At 45.3% G+C, this 17,041-nt stretch overlaps 1 protein-coding gene across 1 annotated transcript in view; it reads left to right on the forward strand.

The window, feature by feature from the left end:
- The first annotated feature begins 555 nt into the window (after nucleotides 1-555).
- Nucleotides 556-17,041, forward strand: part of LOC119444681 (cytochrome P450 3A19) — a 29,611-nt gene continuing 13,125 nt past the window's right edge. The window contains exons 1-6 of the mRNA XM_049662641.1: nucleotides 556-650; nucleotides 3,326-3,413; nucleotides 4,107-4,197; nucleotides 5,654-5,726; nucleotides 12,707-12,815; nucleotides 15,381-15,469. Of these exons, the coding sequence (XP_049518598.1) occupies nucleotides 556-650; nucleotides 3,326-3,413; nucleotides 4,107-4,197; nucleotides 5,654-5,726; nucleotides 12,707-12,815; nucleotides 15,381-15,469 (545 nt within the window). The remainder of the gene's footprint in view (nucleotides 651-3,325; nucleotides 3,414-4,106; nucleotides 4,198-5,653; nucleotides 5,727-12,706; nucleotides 12,816-15,380; nucleotides 15,470-17,041) is intronic.

The raw sequence follows: 17,041 nt of genomic DNA on the forward strand, positions 1-17,041 counted from the left end.
CACAAGCTGACGAAGATGACCGAGGATCTGGGAACGGTGGCTGTTTGTCACTTTACAGTTCGTGTCGAACAGAATGTCCGTTATCAGCTTTTCGCATTCCACAGCGCGGTGGAACGACGCGGACAAAGCCTCATCCACCATGCTACGAGCGGAAGAGGAGGGCAAGCCGACACCACCAGGCCGTTCCCCACGATCAGCAGCAGCATCAGCAGGCACGCCCCCGGGACCGAGCCCAGCACCCACGGCGGCCAACACGTGGTCTCCATCCGACGAAAACACAGAGTCGTTCGAGCGTGGCGAGGCGTCCGCCGGAAGGAGGCCATCCCGCGGCGGCAGCCCAGCAGCCGTAGGCCGAACATCCGCCATGCCCCGCTAGTGGGTACGGCCCATCAGCCAGTTGGGCGGCCAAGGGCCCGCCGCAAAAAGGGAGATTTAGGCAAGGTTAAGGCCTCCCAGGCTGAAATTCTGGCCTGTCCGGGAGCAGGAGACGGTCGCGGAAGACGGCCAACAAACGGTGTGTGCCAGAAGGAAGAAAAACCTGACCTTGCGCTGAAAATGGGCAGGAGCGAAGCGGCCAGCGGACAAGCAGCGTCGTCTTCCTCGTCGTCCAACATGGCTGCTGCCACAATTAGCGGACAGCGTGAGAAGATGTATGCAAACGGAGCCCACTTTCACTCTGCTCGATCACTCCACCCGTTTTTCTTCCTTTCTTTTTTTTACTATTTCAAACGCAGGTTTGTTTACCTTTCTCGACGTATTTTAATACTCACGGCTTTCGACAACGAACTAGCCCATTTTTTACCTCTATATGGGTACTATTGACATGATAACAAAGCATGCTGAGTAGTTCTCGCGCTATTTCCGTGCGCTGTAGACGAATAGCCATCAGCAAATTTTCCTCTATATAACGCCACGTTCAGAGAATCAAATACCCTCATATAGGTTCGAACTGTGGTGCTCAGAGCTTTAAAGTGTCCATGACTGCCCCACTTTGATTTCATTCTTTGCTGTTCAATATATAGTTCCATAGTTGGTTTCCTCTCTATCATCCCCGTCCCCTATGTTATTCCTCCAACTTTGTTTACCAGCCTTTCTTTCCTCTGCCATTGTCCACACGACCGTGAAAGTGATATTTACTAGTTAGTTCTGTGACACATTTGCACTTTCACCACTCTGAGTCAATGCTTTTCAAAAGTTTCCAACATTTATGTTTTTCAACTCCCTTTCATGAGAATGCAAAATACGAAAGGACAATTAGCATGTATTTTTTTGTTAGGAAATGGCTATAGTGATGAGACCCTTCATTATATTCGTAATACTATATTGACAGGTAACAGCATCTGATCCAGAACTAGTGTAATAGCAAATCGTTCCGTCTTGTTTCGTGGCGCCAAGAAATAGCGTTGGGCTCATGATTTAAGGTTGCGGTATCCTTCTTCTCGTTTGAATTCTGCCGTACCTGTTCTTTTTTGCCTACGCTTCACCACCACCCCTGACACGAAGGGCTCCAGCCAAGGGAGCGAAGCGACCTTTGTGTAGACCAGGAACAGGGGGGCTTAGCTATAGATGCCGCTTCAGCGGCCGCAGATCAATGAATAATGACGCTTTGTTATTGTGCGACCCAGTAAGGCGCCCCCCTTCCGCTAATTAGCAAAAATCTGTGCCCATAACATGCGACAGAATAAAAAGGGGCCCCCTCAATTTACCAACCACTGGGTGAAGAGACCCGTCAAAATGTTGTATAGACTATTATGACGGGTCCCCTCACCGTAGTGTGTGTGTTTTTTTTAATATGACCCTTAGCAGATGTCAGGCGTCTTTAACTGGCCCCTGCAACTCCTTTACTCTCCTAAATAAAGCATGTTCTGCTGTTACAATACTTATCATTTCTTCGTCTAACGGGTAGAAAGCACATGAAATAAATATGCGCATTTTCCAAGACTATCATCAGTGGCGTGTACTGCTCCACGTCGAACTTGAGGGTTCACTTAAAATTATGCGCATTTGGACATTATCAGATAGACTTTCCTTGGTTTTAATACTTGTTGGCTTCATATGATTGTGGCTAACAAAACTCGGGACCCTCAGTTCCCCGTCTTCTCGTTCAAACGCAGTATGCCGTTGTTATGATGTTAATAATGAATATATTGGCATCTCATTTGAAGGAGGAGTGGTATATTTCACCAAGTTGATTCTTTCAACTTTATGGTGCTTCTACTTCTTTAAGTAAGTGATATCCTACGGTACACTCGCTGCCGTTCACTGACGCATAGGAACAAAAAACACGTAGCGCGACGTATTGTATATTATAGCATTGTTGCGTACGTAGAACTATCGCAACTTGTTCAGTGCTTGGGACTGTTACGAACACATACAAACGACCACGTAGAAAAATAACGCGCTTACCGAATTTATTATTGGGTAATACAACAATGCATTGTACCAAATGTAAGGTTGGCATGGCAAGATCGCTGATCGCGCAGCTTAGCTGCGCTGATGTTGCGCTGACTTTGTGGAATAGTGACGTAATACTTAGTTAGAATGCCGCAAAATTTTTTTACGCGCTATTCGTAGTGGAAACTTAAAATTAACGCGGTGTGCCGGCAGGTGATAAGAGACTTGCAAGTAAGCAGGTGCAAACTTGCCACGGCCCTATATAACACTATAATGAGAAATTAATTTATTGAAGTATCTTCAGATACAAATGGCAAGTATCGTATCGGATGAAATTAGTTTGCCAATATCTTGTATTTCGAATACTTGTTGGCTCAGTATCTTGTCTCTTTATCATGATCCGTTAGCAATGTATATATCTTTGTCCAGCCTTGCATGGGACAGGTCATGCAGAGGGAGACTTACAACCTCCCTAAAGAGTCATTTGGCGCTTACATTTATACCTCCGCGTGTGAAATAAACCGAGGACCATTGAAGTTGATCAAGTCTCAGCCAATACAAGCTCCCGCATTGTCTTACCAGTTGCGTAGCAGCTAGCAGGCTTTCTCGAAAAGTAGCCCGTCATCGGTCATCAGGCAACAGAATAAAGCAAAGTTCTAAATATTATCCGTCGCTGCCCTAGCATAAACCGTTTTTTTTTTATTCCCCCTCGTTTACCTGCCGGTCATATACCGCTGCGCAGAATATGTGCATGCATACTGGGACTATGCGCGTAGAGCGCGCCGACGTACGCTCCACTGGTGGCGGTCTTGAAGAAGGCAGCCGTGCGCCGTAGATTTCTGCGTCGCTGCTCATGCTTCTCTGCTTGATTTACGTTTTCGGAAGGAAATAAGAAACACCCGTAACATGTGCTTGGCGTCCGAAGCTTCAGGACACGTCGAAAATCGGTTGTTGGTTGTGGGGTGGGACGCCCTAATGCCTCGAGAAACTCGCCAGCGACATGGTTCTACTCATTCCCCGTGAGGACTCACCTGCGAAAGCGACGGCACTATTGTATTGTCGCCGTTCAGCGGAAAACTTCTTGCTATTGCGCTTTCTTCCTGTCATCTCGGTGTTCGTGGCACTCGATGATGTTTAAACGAGTAAGCGCCGAGGTTGATCACGACGTATACCCATGTTTCAGTTCGGTTTGTCCACCGTACAGCACACGGGTTAAAAGCACTTCGCTAGATTGAGGGAGCGTGACTATAGAATGTCAAACGCGCACTTGAAGGACTACCTGTCCACTGTAGGTCGTGCAATCGCTGCCCCTGGTTTAATAAGTTCACTGTAGTGAGCAAGCGCAGGGAGCGCTTATACACGTGAAATAATTGAAGCGGAGAAGTTTGCACAGTTGGGCGATACCCGTGTGAACACCCGTCGATAGCCTTATCAACAAAAGAGCTGAATTTCCTACGAATAATGATCGGCCTATATATGACATGCCATGGGAAGTTTTGTGGTTTGTTCTCCTAACGGCAGGCTTGGGAGTCATTTCCTTTGCGGGAGGCATAGCACTGTGTGTGTCTACTTATGTCAGTCCTGTTTACTTCGCGCTGTACCCACAGTGATGACTTCTCATTCCCTTCTTTTGGCGACATAGCGCGTGGACTTTTTGCACCTAAGAGCTATCCGAAATGCTTCTGGTGCGTAAACATGCTTCATTTCTCCAGGCCAACAAGAACGACCTCCTCCAAACTCTACTGAATGCGGAATCGGAGGATAGTCCGCGGATCAATCACCAGCCCGACGGGAAGCAAGATAGTAAGTTTTACTTTTCAATATTGAATAGGTCGGTCGATGATTCATTAGCATGCGCTTTTTTTTTCACTGTCACCACGCACATAATATAACAGGGCGAGAGTGCCTCTATATACTGAACCACTGTATTTGGAAACAAGATACAGTGCCGTTGATATCCCTTTTTGCTCTTTTTATAGTTACCGTAAATGTACAATGTTAGCATTATTTCGGTGAACAATGCTCTCCTTCACACACATGCCACCAATAGGGTCATGAACGCAACGTCACCAAGGTGAAAGCTGTCGACTGGTCCGTACACGAGAGACATCCGTTCCTATACAATTGCTAGTCCACGTTCTTTATTCGTCGTCTCGATTTGCCTGTCATGCGCTGGCTTCACCTAGTGTAGCGTGTTTTATTGCGCCTGTGGCAGAAGCATGGAGTCTCGATAAGAGAAACTTGCTGGTGTTTTCGAGCAAGAGCACCAACGTGACGTTCCGCAGTAATGTAGGGCCTATGTGTCTTCTGGAGAAGTACCGTGGCAAAGATGAGAGGGCACTCGTGGGGAGGGTATAGCTAAGGCAAGAGAGAAAAGCCTTCGCTCCCCTTCCAACTCGGAGTCGTTAAGGGGCCCTTCACAACAAGTTGGAATATTTCGTCTGGTTAATCATGCGGACTATTGGACGCCGAGACTCATGTCAACTAGATATTTTGTCCCGTTCAACAGTCAGGCTCGAGTGCATGCTTCGTCTATTTGGTCACGCGTACATGTTGGGTGGTAGAGCGCGGTAGCATATTTTGTTTATACTTAAACGCGGACACTTCGGAGGTTCAGGATCGAATATATCTTTTCTCATTGGTCACAAACTCACTGAATCACAAGGCCTAGTTGGATCGTTTTTCTCTGTAGGCCATTCAGGCCCTAAATATTTTTTTTTCCGTTGGACAGCCAGACTCCTTGAGACCAGTTTGATTCTTACATCTCCTTTACACTTAATTCTTGGGCATTCAGGCTGGAGCACATCCTTTTTGTTGTTACGTGCACAATGTGAAATAAGATATTTGGACATTTTGTATCTTCCGCCAGATGTCCTTTAAGCCACGCACTCGTCCTTGATAAAAAACAAATTATCACCAGCGTGTTGGTGTTGTCGCATCCTTGGCATTACAAAGCCACAATCGCCCGCTTGAACGTAGGGTAAAGAAGTTCTATGGCACGAATTCTACGATAACATGTAGTTCACACTGCAACATGCGGTCGTTCATCTGTCTCTTGCTATAAGAGATTTCCCGCACATTTTTTTATCTTTTTGTGAAAACGCTGAACATGTAACATAGAAAGTTCGGCAACTTCCTGACTACATTAAGCAGAAAAACGGCCACGCAATTTTTCATCATCTTTATCGCGTTGCGGTTTGTTCGGAAATCAGTTAACACGTTATAGTCATGTACCATTTCATTATATTTCCTCTTGCAGCTCACCAAAAAAAGGTCCACCCAACCTGCTACACACGGACTCTGTCGAATGGTACTCTATTTATAATATCTGCGTGAGTACTATCTTCCTGGCTTCTGATATAGTCACCTCTGCGCTTCTGTTAGGCTGTACGACTGCTGCATTCATTTTTTGCCTATGGGTGACAAGTCCGGGGGTTGAGCAACACAAGAACAAGGTGAGAGCAGGAGCCAATGTTCCGACTAGTGGACTTGTCTTTTTCAAGGCGACATATGCTCTAAAAAATTATGGGGTTTACGTGCCAAAACCATGATCTGATTATGAGGCACGCCGTAGTAGGGGACTCCGGAAATTTGGCCACCTGAGGTTCTTCAACGTGCACCTAAATCTAAGCACACGGGTGCTTTCGCATTTCGCCCCCTTCGAAATGCGGCCGCCGTGGCCGGGATTGGATCCCGCGACCTCGTGCTCAGCAGCCCAACGCCATAGCCACTGAGCAACCACGGCGGGTGACATATGCTCTCCTCGCCACAGTATATATAGGTACGGTTCTTCTAAAGGAGAGAGAGGGTAAAGCGGGTGGGCGAGATAACGAGCGAGGGTGTAGAATTGAAAAGAAAGATAATGCCCTACTGATAGTCGGTGGAGGAATTTGAGGCAGCGCCGTGTGTTAGCCGGTTTACGTGTCATTGTAGGTACCTCTTTTCGTGGAAGGGGCCTGGACGACGGGAAGGGTGGGGGGGGGGGGGGCGGTATCTGCTCGGCTGGAGGTCACTGAACTATCCTGTCTCTGACAGAGAGAATAAAAGTAGCGGCAGAAGAATGGTGCTCGTGGAAAAAGAAAAAAAAAGGAAAAACATATAAATAAAAGAAGAAAAGGAATGAATGAAAGGAAAGGGAGGTTGGACTGTTATTGACAACCCAATATAAAAAAAAAACTAAGCAACTGAATGAAAAATAACTAAGTGTTGTTGCCTATAGTTTGAAGTTTAGCATAACGCATAGATTCTAAAGCTCCCTTTGAAACATTCATGCCTATTGGCTGCAATGTCTGAAACTTATGGATGAGGTACGATTCTCTATATTTTCTGTCTCGCGCACAACGGAAATTTGACTGTAGTATGTAGAGTTTAAGTTCATCAAAGTTATGACCTGGTTGGTTGAAATGCTCGGCGACGGCTTTGGGAAGCTTTTTAACTGTGTCCGCGCGATGTCCGTTTAACCTGACGCTCATTGATTGACCTGTTTCGCCGATATGTTGTTTCTTGCAGAAGAAACACTCAAGCATATAATTTAGATTGGAACTAGTGCAAGTAAAGCTAGTTTTTACTTCCTGTGTATAGCTATCTGCGGTTTTTTTTTAATTTTAAGGTCCCTTTTAAGGTGCCTGCAGGTTTTGCACCTGGGGCGAGAGCATGCTTTTATTACGGGGGAATGATGATGGCTGACTTTTGCATGCACTAACATGTACTTAAAGTTTCTGTTGCAGCGATAGGTAACCCTTGGTACATCCGGGAACGCTTTTCTCGGACGCTCGTTACTTGATAATATTTGGTGGTATTTTCGTAGGATGTTTATGTTTGGGAGGGCATTATAATATTTTGTTATGAAGGCTGGTGGTCTATCAGATTCTGGTGTAGGTTGTTTCTTCACTAATGCCGACTGCCTCTGTAGTCTTACTTTATATCGATGAACTTTCAGTTATATCGCTTTCAGTGCCAGCTGATTGGCTATGCCAGTGGGCAGAAGGCCCATTGCTGCACTGAGGCGCCATGCTAGGCGTTATGTCATGCATATTTGACACGTGCTCAAGCGTAGTGCCTGAGCAAAATGAAAAAAAAAGCAATCTTGTTATGTATTTTGCAGGGGAAGTCATGATATAGACGAACCTCCACAATGTAAGCCAAGGATGGTTCGGCAATTTCAGTGCACTGTCCCATGACGTATATAGGTTAATACAAATTAGGAGGCGCACAGTGAACAAAAGTACTGTTAGGCAACCGTGGCACTGATTCACTTACGTGTTGCGAGAACGGCCTTGCTTGGTTCACGTGCCAACCTGCGCGTCAGCGACGATCCTCCGAAGCACCTTGTGTGAGAGCTATAAAATCAGTGGATCAGTGGTACGTAAGCGCGCAGAAAGTAGAAACCAATGAAAGTGCGTTCCCAAACAGTGTGCGCAGCGCGAGCGTCCACGCCCAGTGCGCGATAGTTAGAAGTGGGATCCGGGTGAAACTTTGCGAGAGAACTTAGCTATAGGGCGGTTGTACATGATATGCAGGTGAAATTATGAAGAACACTCAGCACATCCTAGTGGAATGCGAAGGCATACCCGCCGCGACCCGTAGGTATAACGTACACTTTGCAGAAGCGCTTGGATTTAAAGGGGACGGAAGCATCAACCGGTAAGCACTCGAGATAAGCAGGATAAATTTAGGGCAATGGTTAAAGAAAAGCAGGGAAAATATTGGTAAGACTGAATCCATGACCGGTATACATGTAGCGATATAAGGTAGACATAGAAGCTTTAAGGAAAAGAATAGAAGATTAAGGAAATGAATACAAAATGCTAGAATGAAAAACATTTATAGCATACCTCAATAACCAAGCAGGCTAGGTGACTGTCACCGCCCCTTTTCAAAGGGGATGTCAATAAATCATCATCAACATCGACAGATCACATTAGTAGCGCGGGTCGCGGGAACGAAATAGCGCCAAAAACGTACGTTGCGTCACAGCGGAATGATTCCCGTAGGCAGCAAATTTTGATAGCTTCCCTGTTCATTTAACACTAATGCTGCAAAGTCGACTATGTTTGGTAAGGAATATGATTTATTTATTTATTCATTTGCTGCAAGCCAACACGGGCTAAAGCTTGGCGAAGCCGTATTATTAAGTGCTTAAAGCACGATTGCACGAGCTAGCCTAAAGTTTCTACCAACCGAAGACCTGTACTTCTAAGAACAGTTCACAGCGACGTTGTGACGTCAGCGGGCAGCTAGCTGTAGAATTTGGTGCCGCAGATGGCACAATGTCAAGTTTTCAAGCTTCTCTTTTATTTACCTATATTGAAGGTAAGTACGCACTCATGCTATCCTATCGGCCCGTACCAATACACCATACTTGGCTTCCATGGCTGCGCGCAACATGACTTTATACGTAACCTACGACAGCCGAAGCTCCCATTGCAAAACATGCATCGCTGAGAAAAAAAAAGTAGGGGAAGAGGGGAATGCTCCCCTCCCAAAAGAAAAATTAAAAGCGTTGTGACGCTAGCATTCCGCTTCCATGGCTAGTTGTGCTTTTTAGACCGTTTTATATTTTAGGTGTTTTGTTACCTATATGTTGCCCAAATGTGCAGTTATGTCATGGGAGCGAATTATTCTTGCAAACGTTATCGTTATAAATTCGAATGATGACACGGCCAAACCGTTGCTCGATGATCGGTAAATAACGGTAATCTTATGTGATGGCGTTAGTGCATTATATCTGAAAGCAACTTAACCTTTGGCAAACCACCGGAAAGCCCGTACGTGTCCAGTTTCGGATCAGTGAACCTGAGCGCCAAATTCATCCACCCGCTCTAACAATATCGGTTGATGTCCTCCTATATCGAAGTCAGCGGCATGCGCTCGGCAGGGAATTTTCAAAAGTACAAATTTCAAAAGTTCAGTCGCGCGTGTGTCCTCTTATCGCGTGTAAGTCTGTAAGTCGTTTGTATAAGCGTAACACAAAAGCCGAAATACTCGCATCAACACCAATTTGTTTAGCGTTAAAACGTCGTGGCGTCGAACTATATTTGGTGATCTATAGAAATAAACACGTTGGGCGCGAAGGAGACATCACAAAGAAGGAGATGGATAGCCGGGAAGCACTACTACCGAACATTTGCACGATGATGATAAAATGTGTTTATTGAGGGATGGCTCGAAGGCCTATTATGTGTAATAGGAAGGGGAGAGGGGAGGAGTATTCAGAGCCACAGTGTAGCGCTCTGTTGATGTGTGTCTTCTTCTTCGTGGTGTCTCCTCTGCACCCAACATAGTCAATAACAGGAATAGCCTAAGATTACTGGAGTCCTGCCTGAAAAACCGAAGACAGATGGTTGTTCATAATCGTGCATTTTCCAGACTAGCAGCCATCCGATACGGTGTACCACAAGGAAGCATTTTAGGGCCTCTACTGTTCCTTCTTTACATTAATGATACATTTGTCGCCCCAGTTGCAGCAAATATCATAGCATACGCCGATGACTTAACCATGTTAATTTCAGGTAAAGCTGAACAAGATGTATTTAATAAAGGCAATTAATTTTTGGAATACTTGCGGCAACGGGCACTCAAAGACTGCTTGAAGATTAATACAAATAAAACTAAAGGCATTTTGTTTAGACCGAAAAACAGAATATGTCACTGTAACTTTGATCTTGTTTTAGGGAATAGTAAAATTGAGATCGTACCAGCCGTAAAAAGCCTAGGCGTGGTTTTTACTGAATCGCTTAGTTGGGATGCGCATGTGAATAGCGTAAGGTTAAGAATAAACAAAATAAACGGTATAGTAAATCGCCATAGACACGTACTTCCTCAACAGGCTAAGATCTTGATATATAATGCATATATACTAACAATTATTTCGTACTGTTTTACGATATGGGACAAAATGAGAAAACAAAATGAACAAAAAATTCTTGTTGCTCAAAAACGAGCAATACGTCTAATCACGAATGTACCATGGTACACACACACTAACCCGTACTTCGCTGCTTTTCATTTCCTCAAAGTCACCGCGTTGTATCCCTACAAGTTGTTGAGCATGTACAAAACCGCAGTTCTGGGTAATAATGACAGACTCTTGTCCTTGTTCAAACTAAACCGTGCCACACCTGCTTACAATACCTGAAATTCTGTCCGATGGTGCCAACCTTTTTGTCGCACTACATATCGCCAACAGTCTCCATCATATGTTTTACCGAGGTACCTTAATATTTTTAATACACATAACATTTTTGTTGAACAAATTTCAAAGGGCATGCTGATTAACCACCTTTATATATTTGAAAATGTTTAGTAATTATTTCTCTGACCTGTTTAGCTGATCAGTGTTGTACATGTAATTTCTGTATTTATTTATACAAATGGTTGTAATATTCGCCTACGGATACCAGTACGTTTCAGTAGAAGTGATTATATGCGATTTATATTTTATTTAGTTTACTTGTGTTTTTGACCGACGCAAGTATGTCAGGCTCAGCGAATTTTAAATCATAGTCGTAAACAATCGTTGGTATTGCTGTTTCTCCATTTTGTGCGTACAATGCATCTGTCTGAATGACGTGTGACCTACGGGCGCAGGGCGTTTCTCAAGCTGCAAAAAGCAGCTTTTTGTTCGGCGTCCGCGCTTTGTGTTCAAACCGTACCACAAAGAGAAATAAACTTGTATTGTATTGTATTAATTCGTTCCAACGCTACATGCGCAAAATTGACCGACACGCAATCTCACGGGTGCCCCACGCACCCCGACACACAATCTCAACCTAGTCTCAGGGCCTGTGTTCACAAAAAGATTATTACGCTAGAACTCTTTGTAAGAGCACATGCCAGTCGTTCATGTTGACGTACATATTATTCGCTATAGCGGCGCCTGCTATTGGCGCACAACGCTTACCAACCAAAAGCTCTGCGAATTCGGTCCGGGATGACGAAGGAGATTTACGAGGTGGAAAGCTGGGGCGAGTTAGAATTCAAAGGTGTACAAGGACGTCCACTGATAGGGGAAGCACCTGATTAGTATTCAAGCGCTTGTAAGGATTTAAATTTGGTATAAGAACCAGCAGGTAAATCTTTCATTTATTTAACGTACCCGCATTATCAGTCGTACAAGGGACATTACCGCCTATTCTTGAAATGAAAATCGTACAAGCATTGTACTCCACCGACACTAATATATGGGGTAGAAACTTGAAGGTTAACAAAGAAGCTTGAGAACAAGGTAAGGATTGCGCAACGAGCGATGGAAGGAAAAATGTCAGGCGTAACGTTAAGAGGCAGGAAGAGAGCGGTGTGGATCCGAGAGCGAAGGGGGTAGTCAATATTCAAGTCGACATCAACAGGAAAAAATGGAGTTGAGTAGGCTAGGGGCAGATAAATTAGTAGTCTAGCGAAGTTGCAAAAAGGATGCCAAGGAAAGGGAAGTGCCGACGTGGAAAGCAGAGAGTTAGGTGGTGTGTTGTCATCAGAAAGTGCACAGGCATATGATGCCGTCAGCTGGCACAAGACAGGGGTAAATGGAGATCGCAGGGAGATGCCTTCGTCCTGCAGGGGACACAAAAATAAGCTGATAATGATGACGACGAATGGACATTTGCTTCATGAAGTATAGAAGAAATGCCGAAGTTATACTAGCTGCGAAGCTTTTCCCCCTGAAAGCCGACGAGCGTGTATATACACTAAAAATTGTCGTGCAACGGTGACTGCCGGCTGTGCCCACAGCGCCAATCTTATCCGCAGAACTATTCTAATTTTTCTGGCGACGCAGACCTTCCTAGATTTTTGTTTTTTGGCGAGTTGCAGGACGCTTAAGCTTCGCCTTTAAGAGTGGAACGCGATAGCATTGAAATATCCCTGAATGGTTGTCAGGCTTCGCCTCTGCGCGCCGCTGTTGGTATGGCAGAAATGCTGGAAAATGGGGTTTGTGTTTGAGTTTCCACGTTATAGAATTATGTTTTCTCGTGCATTCAAATTACAATCCGACGCTATCATGTCTGTAGGTAGTGGCTAAGTCGTACTTTACGATTTTTCTGCTGGATTTTACTTTGAGAAATTCAATTTTGTTCACTAATGCCTTGCGCCAGGCGGAGAGCCTGTTTCACCGCAGAGCCAACATCATCCGCGGTTCGGCATGATTTTCTACGCCACCGATGCCGGCGCGCGGACGCCGGATTTTCTGCGACACGGGGCCCTTAACGCTGTCACGTTAAAATGTAACTGCAAAAATACAATCGGTGGAAGCTCTTGGATCGTCCTCGCCGAAATGGATTTAATCGCTTTGAAAAAATACTGTTCTCCGTCTTTGCAGGATCGATGCAGTGGCTTCGCCGCTGTCCTTCACCACCTACCTTTTGGCTATGCATCAGGACATACAGGACCGCCTGAGGAAAGAAGTGCGACAGGTCCTGGCGAAAGATGTGAGACAGCATTCCAGCTACTTTGTTCCTGCAAATATTTTTTCCTTCTCTTCGGTCCAACCGAAAATGTCCGACGCAGAATGGCTCAAAAATGCAAAATGTTCTTTCGCAAGCCAATCGTCTTGTCCCCACGAGTAAGTTTTCTCTATTAATTGGAGCGGTACAGGTCCAAAACACCACATTTTCTTGGCAAGCAATCTTGTGTTGTTTTTATTGGATGGGTAATTTCTAAGGTGTCGTAGAACCAGGCACTCAAAAAGCACTGTACCTTTACATCAATCGATCGGTTTCCTTCACCGTCAATGATTTGTACTACTGTTTCTCAGTTTAATTTGTTTTAATCTTCTGCTGCCCTGCATTCGAAGCGGAGCTCCCGAGGGTCCCTCACCGAGCCATCAGCACTCTGACTTAATGAATTTCTGTAAAAGTTTTCGGAGCGTGGCACAGGAAAAAAAAAACCTAAATTCATTTGCAACCCGTGCATCCGCCCGCCAATCTAAAGGTGCAGGGAATATTTTTTCCCCGTGTATAGGACAGTCACACTGTTCGTTTAAATTTCGGGTGGCGTGGCGAAGTCGCTATAGAGGAAATTTACCTGTTTCCCGAATTAGATAATATGATAACGTTTGCGATGGAATGTACATTTATGTTCCGCCGTGTAGTGCATATCATGCTCAAATGTGGTTCAGTACGTGTCCCAAATATATTCAAAGACATCGTTGCGCAAGGTTGGTTTGTGCCGGGACCCATCAGCGATGGCCATCAATTTGAGGGAGCCGGCTATTGCTCCAACGCGTCTTACAACATATACCGGTTGTTGTTTTTTTTTTGTTTTTTTAGATATTACAGGATTTTAAAAATCACTTCTGGCAGATAGCACAATTCTAGTCATTGAGTTGGAAAACGCAAGGAGGCGGACATTACTTGCACGAGAAATCAAAATCTATAATCGAATAATTACCAACAATTCACTACTTACCTTTCCTTGTGATTTACTTTACGTGACGTGTTGCATTTTAAATTTCTATTTGTAGTCGGTGAGTTCGCAAGGTGTATTCACTTGGGAGAAATATTAAGGATGATACCAGTTTCGAGATATCCATTCCCGAAGTTGGCGACAAAATAAATTGGCGTCCCAGTTACTTTTGTGCTTCCATGCATAAAATGACGTTTTCATAAAAAAAAATAGTGTAACAGCAGTGCACTTTTACCTTAAGTTTAATAGCGCATATCTAGTATGATATCTGACATTTTGACCTATGATGACGCGTTCATTAGTTTTAAATAATTTGCCGGATTTAACATGTCAACGCTACGATCCGCTGAGACGCGCGGTTGTTGGGAAACATTAAGCATCCGTGGCGTGATGGTTACAGTATCTGGATTCTGTGCTAGAGGTCCACTGTTCAGGTCCGAACGTTGGACAATTTTACTGATGTATTTATTTAAGAAATCACAATTTCGCCATAAGGGCGACAGAATGAATGCGATAGCAACATGTTAGAATATTACAGAGAGTAAGGCTCGTAGCTTTAGTGGCAGTACGAATTATAGCAAACATGGGCTGTCTAAAGCAAACACGCGTGGCGTGACGCGCGCGGACGCACATGGACAAAAAGAAATCTATCACCGCGAGCAGCATCGGCCAGAAGTACAGGGTCTTGCCGGCCTTGTCGCCTTGCGTCGGCCGCGCGTTCCTGTACTGCGGCACACTCACGACGGGGACGATGTGTGTGCGTCGGCTTCGCGCTTTTGAACTGCAGGGTTATGTCGACGTTGTCGCTTAGCCTCGGCCTCCTGTTCCAGCAGCGTCGCGTCTGGGCGCCTCCAGAGTTGAGCTGCAGCGTGCACTGAACGCGCAGCAGCACGTTGTTCTTGCGTCGAGGAACGGGCCCTCCTTGCATCAGTGCGATTAGTGTTTCACAGGAGCTTCTCGGCTGGCGTTATAACAACACGCGGGGCGATGTTTGCACCGTGTTTTCACCTGGAGTGACAGAATACAACGACTATACATGTATATGCACCGACAGCGAGACCGCGAGGATAATACCGGAGTGCAGCATTATAATTTAGCGCGCTGTTATGCCGGCGATTGTTTCTTTTCATTTTTATTCATAAATGCAGTGAATGACAAAGCCGACTGAGCGCGTGCCTTTATTACCCCACCGTCGAATTAGATCGCAGCTTTGTACGACAGAGAAAAGAGGAATTAAAATGCGTAACATGATAACTTGTCCCCTGTCTTTCTTGAAGTGGTTTAGAAAGATCACTCAAGTTGTACTCGGTATACTAATATTTTGCGCATGAACAAAAGTACGCCCACAGAGACAAGGCCCGTGTTGGAACTCCACCTTCGGGTATTCTCCTCGCCAAAATTACCCCACTTTCTCTTGGCGAGAAATCATCCTACTATTATCTTGTCGCCTTGCTGTCGAACACCTGTGGGACGCCGTGTTTACTCAGGCTGCTCTTTTTTCATATTGTCGGGAAAAATCATTTCAATGTCATATTCTCCTATTATTATTCCTCTTAAAACTGAACTAACCACCTTTGGTTTCTGCGCAGGGAGAACTAACCTATGAAAACGTCTGCGGAATGGAATACCTTGGTCAGGTCATATCAGAGAGCCTTCGAATGTTTCCGTCGCTTCATGGGTAAGAATGTGTTTGTCATATTTTGCCTAGTGGTAGAACGCCCGCCTCGGCTGCGGGAGGCTGTGGGTTCGATTCCCACCGCCGCCGGGCACCCACTGGTTCAAAAGGGTACAAGCGTACCCCGGCCTGGCGTTCGGCTTTCTTCAGGGGTGATACGCTTGGTAAAGGAGCCTGCGCCCTGAATTCCCGTCGAAACCAACGTGAGTTGTCAAGAATGATCTAGCAATGACAAAAATAAATGACATTTTTAATTTAAAGTATTTGATGCGGCATTCGTGAAGCCCTGGCTTTGATTTATTTTATATGTGTTTACGACACTTATTACCTCGGCCGCTTATCGACGGGCATATACAGAAGCACACAAGCAGACAACTGTACTTTATGAATATGCAGATGGACGCACGCGCACACGCCCACACATACGCACACACACTCACACTAAAGTACATGCAGGCTCAGGGATGCTTTAGCCACCGGTTCCTCTTATAAAGGAATTGAGTTTGCAAGGAAATTGCGGAAAGACAATTTGTGTGACGACTAAGAAACGAATGGTGGCTATAGGGCAATGAAGAGCTTCAGATGCTAAAAGCAGGGGTAATGTTAAGTACTCATGAAGAACACACGCAACGTTACATGTAAGTTTCAAAGTACAAAGTTGCGGGTGAAATAAACCATAGCGCTGCCGCCGCGTCATAAGTGCGGTCGCGTCATCTTATACGGCCAAAGACGAAAAACGTTGAACATCTCGACGTCGTTGACGTGATAGTGTGAAGTACGCCTGAATACTTTAATCGCCATTGTTGAGTGGAAGCCTGAATTCGGCGGAATACAGTTGTACCGGGCGGTGATCAGGGTCATGTGCTCAGAATCGTGAAGACAACATTTGTGATACCCTATACGGGGATGACACCTTAATGACAGAGGTTGACGCACATGAGCAACTATAACGAACCGAAAAGATGTTAAACGCATTGTACTAAATCAAAAGGACTGGAATGACATAAGGCTGAGGATCAAAACCTCGGGCATTTTAATGTTAAAGCTGAAGCTACCACGAAAGCTCGTCCGGCGGATGACATATCAGTAGCACGTGGTACCGCACCGAGGGGTTTCGTGAGGGAGTGAGAAAAACGTTATTTCGCGTCCGGCGAGTTAGTGGGTTGGGGCACCCGCAGAGGTTACGGCCAAGAGTTCTTGTCTCCCGGCGGCTTCCTTGGCCCGCTGGACTGCCCAGAGTTGGTCTTCCAGGTTCAAGCTGAGCAGCGCGGCCTGCCATCGCGCGCGGAGGCTATCGGTGGAGGCCTCGCTCTCATTATCGTGCATTAGTCGCTGGCATTCCCATAGCATGTGTTCTAGCGTGGCTCTGGTGCCACACACTTTGCATCTATCTGTTGTGTATATTTCCGGATAAATAGAGTACATTAGCATCGGACTCTTGTATGATTTGTTTTGTAGTTGTCGCCACTGGACCACTTGCGATCTATTGAGTTGTGGATGGGGTGGTGGATAAGTGCATCTTTGTATCTTGTAATGGTTGGTGATGTCGTTGAACCTGGTCATTCTGTCTTCCCA

Source organism: Dermacentor silvarum, chromosome 1 (assembly GCF_013339745.2).
Source record: "Dermacentor silvarum isolate Dsil-2018 chromosome 1, BIME_Dsil_1.4, whole genome shotgun sequence".
Lineage (NCBI taxonomy): Eukaryota > Metazoa > Arthropoda > Arachnida > Ixodida > Ixodidae > Dermacentor > Dermacentor silvarum.